We start from the raw sequence: 15128 nt of genomic DNA, 5'->3' as shown, positions 1-15128 counted from the left end.
CACCTAAATACAGATGCTGTTGAAGCTGTTCCTAACATTAGTCTTCAACTTTATTTTTACCAGTGTGTACCTATGTCTCCTGGTTTAGCTTGAAGTAGCACTCAGAGTTAAATTACTCCACTCCATTTAGTCTCTTTAATACCTACACACGGTTTACTTGCAATTGTTCTTTCACATTACAGTTCCCTGACATGGGATCAACTTCAGATTACCTTCATACACAAAGAACAAAGCAAATACAGCACAGGAACAGGCCCATTAGACCCCCCCAAGCCTGCTCTAATCATGCTGCCCGACTGAACTAAAGCCCCCTACCCTTCCAGGGACCATATCTTCTATTCCATTCTATTCATGTATTTGTCAAGATGTCCCTTAAAAGTCACTATTGTGTTCGCTTCCACTATTTCCCCCGGCAGCGAGTTCCAGGCAGCCACCCACGCTCTGTGTAAAAAACTTGCCTCGTACATCCCCTTTAAACCTTGCCCTTCGCACCTTAAACCTATGCCTCCTAGTAATTGACTCTTACACCCTGGGAAAAAGCTCCTGACTACCCATTTTGTCTATGCCACTCATAACCTTGTAGACTTCTATCAGGTTGCCCCTCAATCTCCATCATTCCAGGGAGAGCAAACAAGTTTCTCCAACCTCTCCTCATAGCTACTGACCTCCCTGCAGGCAACATCCTGGTAAATCTTTTCTATATCTTGGAGGTTTCTCTGGTATGTCGGTGTCAACGTAACTGAGAATATTTTAATAATTAATTAACACCCAGTGTGTTCTTTCATTACTATTTCTTGTGAATTAGTTCTTCTTGTGTCTTGTAATGAAGCTAACTGTGAAAAATAAAACGTTCCTTTAGGCTGGAACATGTTGGAATCAAACTTATAATCTGTGACTGGAATTGATGTTCCTCTTTTTCTTCCTAATTAGAAGGTTTTTTTTTTCAATTGTAACGTGCACTCTGCAGCTTTAGTTAATTTGTTTGAATTTGCCTGTGTTTTTGTGTTCATTAAAGTGAAGAATATATGAGAAGTGGGACATTTGTCAGTTCAGTGGTAACACGAAGCACACCTAGGTCAAGTGAAACATGTGTCAGATTGAGAGCGAAGCCCTTTCCATTTCTGCCTCATCGGTGCATAAGGACCTCACGTCTTGAACTCCCATGGAGTTGTGAATGGAAAATTGGCAGTCGTTGATTTTCCCTGACTTAATCAAGTTCCGTGCGCCTGTGGATTTCTTGGCCCTTTGCTGGGAGCACTTGATTACAAAATCAGCCTTTTGATCTCGCCCTCCACAGCAGTGCCTCATTTTCCCCACTTCCTACCAGCCGTGGCATCTGAGTCAGGGCTTGGGCACAAAAAGCTGACATTCCATTGGAGTGCTGCGCTGATAGAGACAAAATGTTTGACGGAGGTCCTCTCTGCCCTCTAAGCTCGACATAAAAGATCCATTTGGAATAAGAGCAGGGCGTTTCTCCCCAGTGTCCTGGCTAATATTTATCCCTCCATCAACATCACAAAAATAAAACAGATTATCTGGTCATTATCACATTACTGCTGTGGTAACTTGCTGTGTGCAAATTGCCTGCTGTCTTTTTAAAGTGCTTTAGAACATTCTGTGGTTGGGAAGGGTGCAAGCCTTTCCTTTTCTTTCTTTATTAATTCTTGCCAAATGAGAGTGTAGTTGAGCTCTGTGGGTCCATCCTGACAAAGAGTTGGGTGAAGACTGCAAGTAGATGTACTTCACATAGGACCCTCATAGTCAGCAGACAGAGGTGACTCTCATTCCATCACGTAGTTAAGTTTATTTATTTGTATCACAAGTTGGCTTACATTAACGCTGCAATGAAGTGACTGTGAAAATCCCCTAGTTACCACACTCTGGCACCTGTTCGGTGTGCACTGAGGGAGAATTTAGCACGGCCAATGCATCTAACCAGTACGTCTTTCGGACTGTGGGAGGAAACCGGAGCACCGGGTGGTGCTCACAGACACAGACACCAATGCACCTAACTAGCTCCTACATTTCTCAGGTGATGATGAGGTCCCACTTAAAAGGCCATTGCCAATCTCTCTGCAACATTTACTACCCTAAGTTTGAACAATTATGTCCTTCTCTCTCGCAGAATAAGTGCTATATGCGCCATGATTATCCTTTATTCACTACGTACAATTTACGACTTAATGTACAGAGCATAACATTGTCTGTGCTGATGTTTTATCTCTGTAATTTCCATAGAAACTACCTTGGTGCCTATTTTGTCAAATAAAAATAAGTGGCTGCTATGGAGTATGAGAATAAATCATTCCTGCTTTTGGTTCTAATTAACTGGAAGTAGTCCTGCCTGGTCATATTTTAACAGGATGCAAAACTGCCAAGGCAAATCTCAGAGGCTAAAAGTCCGATTTTAATTGTGTGTGGTAGGACGGTTCCCAGGCCTCAATCTGTCATCTTTCTGGGTCTCTGTAATAAACTGTGTTGTCTTCACCCAACGAGTGATTTCTCCTTTTGTCTCCCCAGGGGCCTCCCTGGCAAAAAATGTGGAACACTGATCCTGTCTGCCGAAGAACTCAGCAACTGTCGGGTCAGTGCTGGCAATATTTCCCTTTGTTCCTTTGCTTTCCGAATAGTCTGTGAACTGGCTTTAGCGTGTGTGTTATTTGTCATACTCCTTTGAGCAGCTGCATTCCCATCTGACTTAATCAGTGGAAATTTAAACCTCGTCCATCCCAAAACCATAAAATCCCACCGAGGTCAACGGACCTTCCCATGCTCCACCCCTCGCCCATTCCAATTCCCATGGTGAGCAGGCTGGTAAAATTCCAGCTAATATTTGCATGCCTTTGCCTGGTAACACAGGCTGTTGCGATGTGGCATCCAGCAAAAAAAATACTATCGAAATCATAGAGTCCGACAGTGCAGAAGGAGCCCATTCGGCCCATCTGCACCAACCAGAATCCCACCCAGGCTCTATCCCCATAACGGCAGACATTTACCCTAGCTAGTCCCCCTGACACTACGGGGCATGGCCCATCCACCTAAACCGCATATTTTTGGACTGTGGGAGGAAACCCACGCAGACACGGGAATATGCAGACTCCACACAGATGGTGACCCAAGCCGGGAATCGAACCTGGGTCCCTGGCACTATGAGGCAGCAGTGCTAGCCACTGTGCTTCCGTGCCAAGCACCACAGATTTCATCCTAAGTCACAGTGCCGCGTGGCTGCCAGGAAGTGATTGTGCTTCGGACATCTTGCGGAGCTGACAGGTTCACAAACATCCTTCTGTGGGTATCATCCATCATAAAGGTGCCTACCCTTTTTGAGTTGATTCCTGTAGTGTATGTTTTGCTTGTTTCGCGTTCTGAACTCCTCCCTGCTCTCCGTCACTTCTGGATCTGTATGATTGGCAGCGGCAATGCGTTAAAGGCCAGAATTCAGCACGTGGAATCCATTCCACTCTCTTCAGCCGAGCTCCAAATCCTCACGGGTCTTGGCTGTTGGCAGGTACACAGGATTAGCCGAGCGTGGTCGGCCCACCCACATCTAATTGTGATGGAGGGAGGCAGATTTGGCAATTGAGAATCAACACTCATTTTCAAGCAAGCCCCCGAGCATCTTGTGTCCCAGGAAGACATGGGGTAAATAAAGAGCAGGTATTTGTTAGCACTGAGGGACCAGAGACATTATTACAAGATAAAAATGGTGGCAGCCTTATCTCACATTACACAGCAGGCACTATAAATTACTGTTTGTGATATTAGTGTACAAATTCGCAATGTGTTCATAAAGTTTAAATTAAACAACAGACAAAGAAACCTCAAGCATATCAAATCACCAATTTATACACTTCTTAATGTTTGCAGTTGTCAATGTATGGAGTAGACTGCCACCTTGTGAGTAAATGGTGCCACAAACAAGAGTGTGGAAATCTTAACTCGAGGCTCCTGAATTATGCTTCCCTCAAAAATTCTAGGTTGTAATCTGAAGGTATATAATGAGTACATACACGCTACGTAAGTGCCACACAATGGCCATTTCCAACGAAAGAGAATCCAATCATCGCCCACTGACATTCAATGGCATTACCATCGCTGAACCCCCACCGCCGCTGCCGCCCCCACCTCCCCCCATCAACATCCTTAGAATACCATTGATCAGAAATGAACTGGACTAACCATATAAATATTGTGGCTACAAGAGCAAATCAAAAGTTAGGAATGTTGTGGCGAGTAACTCACCTCCTGGCTCCCAAAGCTGTCCACCACTATAAGGCACAAATCAGGTTGGTGGCAGAGTAGTTAGCACTGCTGCCTCAGAGTGTCAGGGACCCAGGTTCGATTCCTGGCTTGAATCACTGTCTGTGCAGATTCTGCACATTCTCCTCATATCTGCATGGGCTTCCTCCAGTCTCCGCCCAAAGTCTGAAAGACGTGCTGTTTAGGTGCATTGGCCGTGTTAAATTCTCCCTCAGTGTACCTGAACTAGAAGCCAGAGTGTGGCAACTAGGGGATTTTCACAGTAACTTCATTACAATGTTAATATAAGCCCACTTGTGACAATAATAAATAAACATTTTTAATCTGATACTAAATGGTCATCGGTATAGAAAAACTCAAACTCAGGGCAGAATTTTCCCAACTGACAGTGATAAATAAATGAGGAGTATGCAGAATACTCCCACTTGCCTGGATGAGTGCAGCTCCAACAACACTCAAGACACTCAATACCATTCAAGACAAAGCAATCCATTTGATTGGTACCCAATCCATCACCTTAAACATTCAGTCCCTCAACCTTCTATTCACAGCAGTAACAGTGTGTACCGTCTACAAGATGCACTGTTGCAACTCTTCCCAAGGCTCCTTTAACAGCACCTTCCAAAACTCATGGCTTTTACCACCTAGGAAGACAAAGACAGCAGAAGCATGAGAACATCACCACTGCAAGTTCCCTCCCAAGTCACACACCAGCCTGACTTGGACCTATATTGCTTTTCCTTCACGATGCTGGGTCAAAGACTTGGAACTCCCTTCTTAACACCACTGTGTACCAGATGGATTGCAGCAGTGCACAGAAGCGGAGTATAATAACTCCAGGGATCAGCTGTGAAGAAACAATGCTTTATTGCACAAAACAAAAGTAAAGAAAACTTACAAGCCTGTGATGGACACAAGCAGGTCCCAACTAGGATTATATGATACTGGACCTACTCAGGGGCCTGCGTTGTAAAGGACTCAGTATACAAGTATCACCTGGTAGGTTAATTACCAATCATCAGGGAGCTCGTATTCTACAAGTCCTACAGGGAGGTCAATCTGGGATTCCCCATGCAAGTCCTGGGGAGTTATCACACAGAGAATCCAACATCTCAGTGGTCATTTAGAGATCGACAACAAATGTTGGCCTTGCCAGCAATGCTCACATCCACCATCAATTCACAGCAGTGTGTGCCATCTACAAGATGTTCTGCAGCAACCCATCCCAAGGCTCGTTCAACAGTACCTTCCAAACTCTTAGCGTCTATCCTCTAGAAAGATGAGGGTGGTGGATACGTGGGAACACCACCACCTGCAAGTTCCCTTCCAAGCCACTCGCCATCTTTGACTTGGAATTATATTGCTGTTCCTTCACAATGCTGGGCCCAAAACCTGGAGCTCACTTCCTAACAGCACTGTGTACCAGATGGACAACAGCGGTACAAAAAAACTGAGTAAGAGTAAAAGAAATTTGAATGCTGTAAGTTTCTATAAGTCCTCCACTGCCACTTCTTGTACACCTCATGCATCTGTTCAATTCCTTTCTCTTTTGTGTCGAATATTTGAGCTCAGTTATGCCCCATATCTCTGATGCTTTGTTGCAGTGTTTTCCATATTCACCCTTCCAATGTCTCTAAAGCTTCTTTCTTTTGACTAACATACACCATTCCCTGGCGTAACTCCAATTCACTCTTTTGTTTGATGTGACTGAATGTAAATATTGTTTCCATTCCTGCTCTTACTCACAGCAGGACAGATTGAGGGAACCCTAGTTGAAACCGAGCAATCCAGCTGTCTTTTGTGAATTGACTGCATTTGCTCTAAACATAGTCATAAATATATGAATTATTCAAGTAACCAATGCAATTTTTTCAAAAGCATACTTCAAAACTGATGCAGCAGTGGCAAATCAAGTGTTTGTCACAGAAACGTCAAGAATCAAAGCTGGGACATACTGGTCAGGAGGGAAGAATTTTGCCGGAGGTTTTAATTTGTTCTCGGGTGACCAGCAAAGTGGAGGTTCCCCAACAGATGCAAGGAATTTGAACAGCCAGGTTAAGGAGTATCAACCTACGAAGGATCCTAAGTAATATCAGTTTAATAGTGGATTGGCCATGCTAAATTGACCCTTAGTTTAGGGGGATTAACAGAACATAAGAGCTAGGAGCAGGAGTAGGCCATCTGGCCCCTTGAGCCTACTCCGCCATTCAATAAGATCATGGTTGATCTTTTTGTGGACGTAGCTCCACCTACCCACCCGCTCACCATAACCCTTGATTCCTTCACTGTTCAAAAATGTATCTATCCTTCCTTTAAAAACATTCTATGAGGTAGCCTCAACTGCTTCACTGGTCAGGGAATTCCACAGATTCACTACCCTTTATGTGAAGAAGTTCCTCCTCAACTCAGTCGTAAATCTGCTTCCCCTTATTTTGAGGCCATGCCCCCTAGTTCTAGTTTCACCTGCCAGTGGAAACAACTTCCCTGCTTCTATCTTATCTATTCTCTTCATATCTTATATGTTCCTATAAGATCTCCCCTCATTCTTCTGAATTCCAATAAGTATGGCCCCAGTCTACTCAATCTCTCCCCATAAGCCAACCCTCTCAACTCTGGAATCAATCTAATGAATCTCCTCTGCACCCCCTCCAGTGCCAGTATATTCCTTCTCAAGTAAGGAGACCAAAACACAGTACTCCAGGTGTGGCCTCACTAGCACCTTATACAGCTGCAATGTAACCTTGCTGTTTTTAAACTCCATCCCTCTAGCAATAAAGGGAAACATTCCATCTACCTTCTTAACTACTTGCTGCACACGCAAACCAACTTTTTATGATTCATACACAAAGACACCCAGGTCCCTCTGCACAGCAGCATGCTGCATTTTTTTACCGTTTAAATAATAGTCCATTTTGCTGTTATTCCTACCAAAATGGATGACCTCACATTTACCAACATTATACTCCATCTGCCAGACATTTGCCCATGTCCTCTGCATACTTTGCTCTGCACTCATCTTGGTGTCATCTGCAAATTTTGACGCACTACACTTGGTCCCCAATTCCAAATCATCTATGTAAATCATAAACATTTGCAGTCCCAACACTGATCCCTGAGGTACACCACTAGTCACTGATCGCCAACCAGAAAAACATCCATTTACCCCCACTTTTTGCTTTCTGTTCGTTAATCAATCCTCTACGCATGCTAATACATTACCCATAACATCGTACACTTTTATCTTATGTAGCAGTCTTTGGTGTGCCACCTTGTCAAATGCCTTCTGGAAATCCAGATACACCACATCCACAGGTTCCCCATTGTCCACTACACATGTAATGTTCTCAAAGAATTAGTCAAACATGTCCTGCCCTTTAGGAACCCATGCTGCTTCTTCCCAATGGGACAATTTGTATCCAGATGTCTCACCATTTCTTCCTTGATAGATTCAAGCATTTTTCCAACGACAGTAATTAAGCTAACCAGCCTATAGTTACCAGCCTTTTGTCTACCTCCTTTTTTAAACAGTGGCATTACATTTGCTGTTTTCCAATCTGCGGGAATGACCTCAGAGTCCAGCAAATTTTGGTAAATTACCACTACTACATTTGCTATTTCCCCGCCATCTCTTTTAGTACCCTGGGATTCATTCCATCAGGGCCAGGAGACTTGCCTACCTTTAGCCCCCATTAGTTTGCCCAACACTATCTCTTTCGTGAAAATGATAGTTTCTAGGTCCTCACCTGCCATAGCCTTCCTGTCATCAATTTTTTATCATGTTATTTGTATCTTACACTGTGAGGGCCAACACAAAATATCTGTTGAATGCCTCAGCCATTTTCTCATTTCCAGTTAGTACATCCCCCTTCTCATCCGCTAAAGGGCCTATGTTCACTTTCGCCATTCTTTTTCATTTTATGCACAGGGTAAGTATGTGGGGTTATGGGGATTGGGCCTGGATGGGATTGTTGTCGGTGCAGGCTCAATGGGTCAAATGGCCCTACTTTCTGCACTGTAGGGATCCTGTGATTCAATGAATATAGGAATAGTGGTCCATTCAAGTCTGTTCAGCCATTCAGATGGACCATGGCTGATCTATCCTTTGTTCCACATCCTATGAGAAATTATGTACAAGAATTTTATCAATTTCAGTCTTGAAAATTTCAGTTGACTCAGCATCCATAACTTTTGAGGGAGGAAGTTTCAGATTTCTACTACCCTTTATGTGAAGGTGTGCTCCCCAGTTTCACCCCTAAATTTCTGAGCTCTCGTTTTACACCCCTGTCTTAGGATTCCCACACCAGAGAGAATAATTTCACAGTATCTACCTTATTGAATCCTTTTATCATACAACACAATTATATTGGGGGGCACAGTGGTTACGCTGCTGGGTTCGATTCCCAACTTGGGTCAGTGTCTGTGTGGAGTCTGCACATTCTTCCCGTGTCTGCATGGTTTCCTCCGGCTGCTCCGGTTTCCTCCCACTGTCTGAAAGACGTGCTGGTTAGGCACATTGGCCGTGCTAAATTCTCCCTCAGTGTAGCCAAAAAGGTGCCGGAGTACAGCAACTAGGGGATTTTCACAGTAACTTCATTGCAGTGTTAATGTAAGCCTACTTGTGACAATAATAAATAAACATTTTTAATCTGATACTAAATGGTCATGGGTATAGAAAAACTCAAACTCGGAGCAGAATTCTCCCAAGCGGGACTAAGTCACATGGCGGAGTGGGGAACCAAAGGATTCCCTGCTGGAAGGCCAACAGGAAATCACGCTACATCTTCTGTTCCCGGGTGTAATTAGTACGTATCCGGGGGCTTGGTGCTATCTTCTGTGCTGGGGCAGACTTGACGTTCTGCCGTCATAGCCAGGTGACCTATTGAAAAGCTGCCACGAGTTCCCCGCAAGGGAAACCGCACCTTATGGCAATTTGTTCACCTCCCTCTTTGATTGGCAAACCTTTCAAAAATCAGGGGCAAAAGAAGCTTGTTCCCATCTTGCAGAGATTCCGCCAGCTTCAATGAATAATGCCTGCCTGATGCTGATTTGATTTGATTGTGATGTTTTTCAATTACACATATAATTCCCCTTCAGTAGCTAATGAGCTGAGCCTCCCAACCTGCAGCAGAGAGTATAAACTTGCAGTTCTCCCAAGCTGTTATGTTTCATTAGCCTGACCCTGTGGGTGCTCAGTGTTGATTGAGGAAGGAAAAAGACGTGATGGTGCAACACTTAAAAGCCCACGACTGACGTCAAGTAGTCTGTATGAAGGGCTCAGATATTGTTAGAGCATTTCCCAGAGGTTAAGAAGTAATGCATGTTCTGCTCTCCTATTAATATTTTATTGACTTCAGAATAAATATATAAAGGAGCAGGCAGCGAGAGAGAGTGAAAAATCAAAGGTAAAGTTGAGACTGCACAACAATTTCAGGATCTGGCAGATTCTCTTGCAATCTGTATGGATCAGCTGTGGAGATCAGACAGATCGGATCAAATTGGCTTCAAGAGAAAGTTATTCCCTCCTGCCACTTTCAAAGTAACTCACGCTTACACTCAGTAATGACAAAGGGAATCGTGGAAAGCACAGGATGTATTAATCCCCAAAGTACATTTATGTTGTAAATGGTACATGTTGCTCTTTCACCATCAGCAAGACTGCTGGATGCAAAAAGGCCTAACCTACCTAGCTGAGAAGAAGCTCCCTGTTTCCATGGTCTTCGTGAACTGCCACAAAGTTCATTGGCTTCGCCGAGCTATTTAAAGGGCGAAAAGCTGCAGCATGCTACGGTGCAGAGGGACCTGGGGGTCCTTGTGCATGAGTCGCAAAAACCCAGTCTGCAGGTGCAGCAGGTGATCAAGAAGGCGAATGGGATGCTGGCCTTCATAGCGAGGGGGATTGAATATAAAAGCAGGGAGGTCTTGCTGCAACTGTACAGGGCACTGGTGAGGCCGCAGCTGGAGTACTGTGTGCAGTTTTAGTCGCCGCACTTGCGCAAGGATATTTTGGCCTTGGAGGGAGCGCAGAGGAGGTTTACTAGGCTGATACTGGAGTTGAGGGGGTTGGACTATGAAGAGAGGCTGAATAGACTGGGTCTGTACTCGTTGGAGTTTAGAAGGATGAGGGGGGATCTTATAGAGACGTATAAGATAAGGAAGGGGATGGATAGGGTAGAGGTAGAGAGATTCTTCCCGCTCAGAAAGGACAGCAGAACTAGAGGGCACAGCCTCAAGATAAGGGGGGGCGCAGTTTAGAACAGAGTTGAGGAGGAACTTCTTCACTGAAAGGGTAGTGAATCTCTGGAATTCTCTGCCCGTTGAAGTGGTGGAGGCTACCTCGCTCAATATATTTAAGACATGGGTAGATAGGTTTTTGGTAGGCAAGGGAATTAAGGGTTATGGGGAGAGGGCGGGAAAGTGGAACTGAGCCACTACAGATCAGCCATGATCTTATTGAATGGCGGGGCAGGCTCGAAGGGCTGGATGGCCTACTCCTGCTCCTATTTCTTATGTTCTTATGAGCTGTCTTAAGTAGCAGTCAGGCCCTGAAAGCCGTATTGGAGCCCAATCTGCATATTTGCAGTTTCTAAAAGGTGTTCTGCTCACCTGCTCAGAATTGCAGGTTAATGAGTGTAAGATTTTTGCAGATTTTCTCTGGGTGCGCGATTAAATTCAGCTCTCTGCATGGTGGCAAAATGTTTAGTACTGCTACCTCACAGCTCCAGAGACCAGTTTGCATGTTCTCCCAGTGTCTGCATGGGTTTCCTCCGGGTGCTCCAGTTTCCTCCCACAGTCCAAAGATGTGTGTGTTATGTGTATTGGCCATGCCAGATTGCCCCTAAGTGTCCCAGGATGTGTAGACTAGAGACATTAGTGGGGTAAATATGTGGGATTATGGGGTTAGGGCCTAGATGGGATTGTTGTCGGTACAGACTTGATGGGCCGAATGGCCTCCTTCTGCACTGTAGAGATCCCATGATTCTATGGGATTCTAATGACTCTGCTACTGTAGTTACACATCCTAATAATCCTTTGTGGGGGAATGAAACATTTCCAACTTCCCCTTTCATTCTTCATGTGATAATCCTGAATCAGTGGCCAGAATTCTCCGATCTCGCTCACCCCGCCACTGCTGCCAGCGAGAACGGAAACGTTGGCGCTAGCCATAACTCCATTCACCGCAGCGGGACTGGAGAATCCAGCCAGTGGGCGAGGTCAGAGAATCCCAGCCAGTGTTAATTGCAACTGATCTGCCAACCAATGAAAGACATTTTTTTTTCACCATTCTGCCTCTTAAATTCTTTCAGAATTAAATAAAGTAATATCCTATCAGATTTGCAATTTAGTCATTTCTGTTCCAGTGGAAAAATGAAAGCATTTTAGATGGTTTCTTAATGGCTAGAGCCTCTAATAATAATTCCACAAAAATGAATCAGTTAGAAATTTACTGATTAACATGACATTAGCCTGATATGTTGCAAAAATATCGTGCCTAGCCGAACAATTTTTGTGCGAGTTGTTTTAAATTCTGTGGCTAGCTTTTACAGAAGAGAGAATAATTTATAATTCCTCTCAAAGATGCAACCTTTCCCTGAATCATTGATTCCAGTCCATTAGATACCATTTTCTGTTGCATAATAATCCAATTAGCACTTCTTTTTGTTTACTTCACACAGTAGTCCTGTCCTTCACTTGGATTTGAAGAAAATTAATTCTACCCTATAACATGTCGTTGAGAGGTTTATTTCCAGTTTAACACTTCAACCCAGAAGGGAGTATTTGATAGGTTTTCAGAACCTACAGCTCTGTGCATTAATAAAAACAGAAAACGCCTGATAAACTCAGCGGGTCTGGCCGTATCCATGCAGGGAGAAACAGAGTCAGTGCTGAAGAGGGACGGCAATGTAATGGATTTTATAGTTGGAGAGGGGCGGAGGAGGTAGGATAGTACAGAAGGTCAAGGAGAGGTCGGAGCTAAGGAGCGGTTGGCCAGAATTTTGCCGGCATGCCCACCCAGATTCCAAGAGTGGCATTCTCCATTGGCATTGGGCGGGATTGTACGAACCTCAGGCAGACGTGCCAGTAAAATTCCGCCCATTGACAAAGATGTCATGGACATAGGGCAAAGAGAGAGTTAGTTAATGGTAACATTAAGGGCTAAAGAAGGTGCTGATGGTGGCACAAGGTAAGACGGCTCAGTATATTATTTGGGTTTGTCTTTGCAGGATGTATTTTGCATGGAATTATCATCACATCCTGGGACAGAACACTAATTCAAATACTGTGGGCGGCTGGCATCACTAAAAGATGATGCAACTTGAACTGCTGGAATGCCATAACCATCACGACAAACCAGAAACATTACAGTGTGTTAAATGCTCACTCCAAAAACCATTGGAATTAGGAGCAGAAATAAGCAAGTTCAGCCTTTCGAGCCCACTCCACCATTCAATCAGATCATGGCAATCTTCACACGTCTTTCTGACACCCTTTTATACTGACACTGACTTTCATCTCTTGCTTTCTCTGACTTTGGAATCATCATGAAATTATATTGTGAAAGGCCATTATGTCCACGCTCTTTTTAAGAGTTGCTCATTTAGTTGTATTGCCTTACCCTTCCCACACGCCCCTTTTGTTATTATAAAATCTTCACCCGCTTTCCTTTCCAGAGTTTTACAGATTCTCTTTGTTAATGTATTCCATATCCTAGAGGTTGCCCTGCTCCAACTGCAGTGGCCGGTTGCTATCCAATAAAGCAGCTTTTCTTGCACATGGCAAAAGATGCAACATATGCGGGAAATGGAACCACTTTGCTAAATGCTGCAGATCCAACTCACAACTGCCTTCCTCTGCCGTCAACAACACGGCAGTGGTTCAATCCTCCAGGTGCAGGAACATCAGTAAGGTGAATGAATTAAAGTTCAACCAAAACAGTCAAGTTACAGAGACCCCCGATAACACTCCATTGCAACAATGTTGACAACGCCGCAGGAAAGAGTGAGATCTTTACCACTCTGAACATAATTAACAGTAACGTCAGACTTAAAGTCAAGATTGAAGTATAGGCCAGAATTTTGCCAGCATGCCCACCCTGATTCCGAGGGCGGGTGAGGCTCAGAGAACGGCATTCTCCATTGGCCTCAGGTCATAGAGTCATAGAGGTTACACCATGGAAACAGGCCCTTCGGCCCAACTTGTCCATGTCGCCCCTTTTTCTAACTACTAAGCTAGCCTCAGTTGCCCGAGTTTGGCCCATATCCCTCTATATCCATCTTAGCCATGTAACTGTCTAAACGCTCTTTAAAAGACAAAATTTTACCCGTCTTTACTTCTACCTCTGGCAGCTTGTTCCAGAGATTCACCACACACTGTGTGAAAAAATTGCCCTTTGCGACCCTTTTGTATCTCTCTCTCTCACCTTAAACCTGTGGCCTGTAGTTTTAGACTGTCCTACCTTTGGGAAAAGATATTGACTATTTAGCTGATCTATGCCCCTCATTATTTTATAGACCTCTATAAAATTAACCCATAGCCTCCTACACTCCAGAGGAAAAAAGTCCCAATCTATCCAGCTTCTACTTATAACTCAAACCATCAAGTCCCGGTAACATCCTGGTAAATCTCTTCTGCACTCTTTCTAGTTTAATAATATCCTTTCTATAGCAGAGTGACCAGAACTCTACACAGTATTTCCAAGTGTGGCCTTACTAATGTCTTGTACAACTTCAACAAGATGTTCCAACTCTTGTATTCAGTGTTCTGACCAATGAAACCAAGCATGCTGAATGCCTTCTTCACCATCCTGTCCACCTGTGACTTCACTTTCGAAGAGCTATGTAACTCTACCCAATGCTGTACCATTAACTGAGTAAGTTCTGCCATGGTTCAATTGACCAAAATGCATCACCTCACATTTATCTAAATTAAACTCCATCTGCCATTCGTCAGCCCACAGACCCAATTGATCAAGATCCCATTGCAATCCTGGATAACTTTCTTCACTGTCCACTATGCCACTACTCTTGGTGTCATCTGCAAACTTATTAACCATGCTTCCTAAATTTTCATCCAGATCATTAATATAAATGACACATAACAGTGGACCCAACACCAATCCCTGAGGCACACCACTGGTCACAGGCCTCTCTTATCACCCTCTGTCCTCTTGTTATCCAGCCAATTTTGTATCCATTTAGCTACCTCATCCTGATCCCGTGAGATTTAATCGTATACAACAAAGTACCATGTGGTACCTTGTCAAAGACCTTGCTAAAGTCCATGTAGACAATATCAACTGCACTGCCCTCATCTACCTTCTTGGTTACCCCTGCAAAAAACTCAATCAAGTTTGTGAGACATGATTTTCCACTCATAAAGCCATTCTGACTGTCCCTAATCAGTCCTTGCATCTCTAAATGGAATTGCATCTCTAAGTGGGATCATGCAAACCTTGGGCAGACGGGCAGGTGAGATTCCGTCCATAATGTACTATCTAGCCAAAGGTTACGGGAAGTAGACCCAAATGCAGCACCAGATCCCAGCACTTAGACACACCTGGTAGTTCTATTCTCTCTCCACAGATGCTGCTGAGATTTTCTGGCATTTTCTGTGTTTGTTTCAGGTTCCAGCATCCGCAGTTCTTTTTTTGTAACAAACTGTCTTTGTTGGATGTTCTTGATGTTGGTGATTTAAGGAACCCATAACATTCTAAATGGAGGACAAGAGTTTAAATCCTGTTATGCAGTTGGGAAATTTAAATTCAATTAGTTAAACTGGGTTAAAATACTGGAACCATTGATGCTAGAAGTACCAGATAATTGTAAAAACCCATCTGTTTTATTAATATCCTTTAAGGGAGGAAATCTTTG

General features: G+C 43.9%; 1 protein-coding gene across 2 annotated transcripts in view; it reads left to right on the top strand.

The window, feature by feature from the left end:
- The window catches only part of LOC145335908 (copine-9-like), a 374645-nt gene that overhangs the window by 269710 nt on the left and 89807 nt on the right, over window positions 1–15128 (top strand). For both annotated transcript variants that reach the window (XM_080181645.1, XM_080181652.1), the window contains exon 7: window positions 2521–2584. In XM_080181645.1, the coding sequence (XP_080037771.1) occupies window positions 2521–2584 (64 nt within the window). The remainder of the gene's footprint in view (window positions 1–2520; window positions 2585–15128) is intronic.

Source organism: Carcharhinus amblyrhynchos, chromosome 3, assembly GCF_965287045.1.
Source record: "Carcharhinus amblyrhynchos chromosome 3, sCarAmb.v2.hapA, whole genome shotgun sequence".
Lineage (NCBI taxonomy): Eukaryota > Metazoa > Chordata > Chondrichthyes > Carcharhiniformes > Carcharhinidae > Carcharhinus > Carcharhinus amblyrhynchos.
The sequence above is the reverse complement of the archived record's forward strand: the minus strand, read 5'-3'. Positions and strand labels throughout refer to the sequence as shown.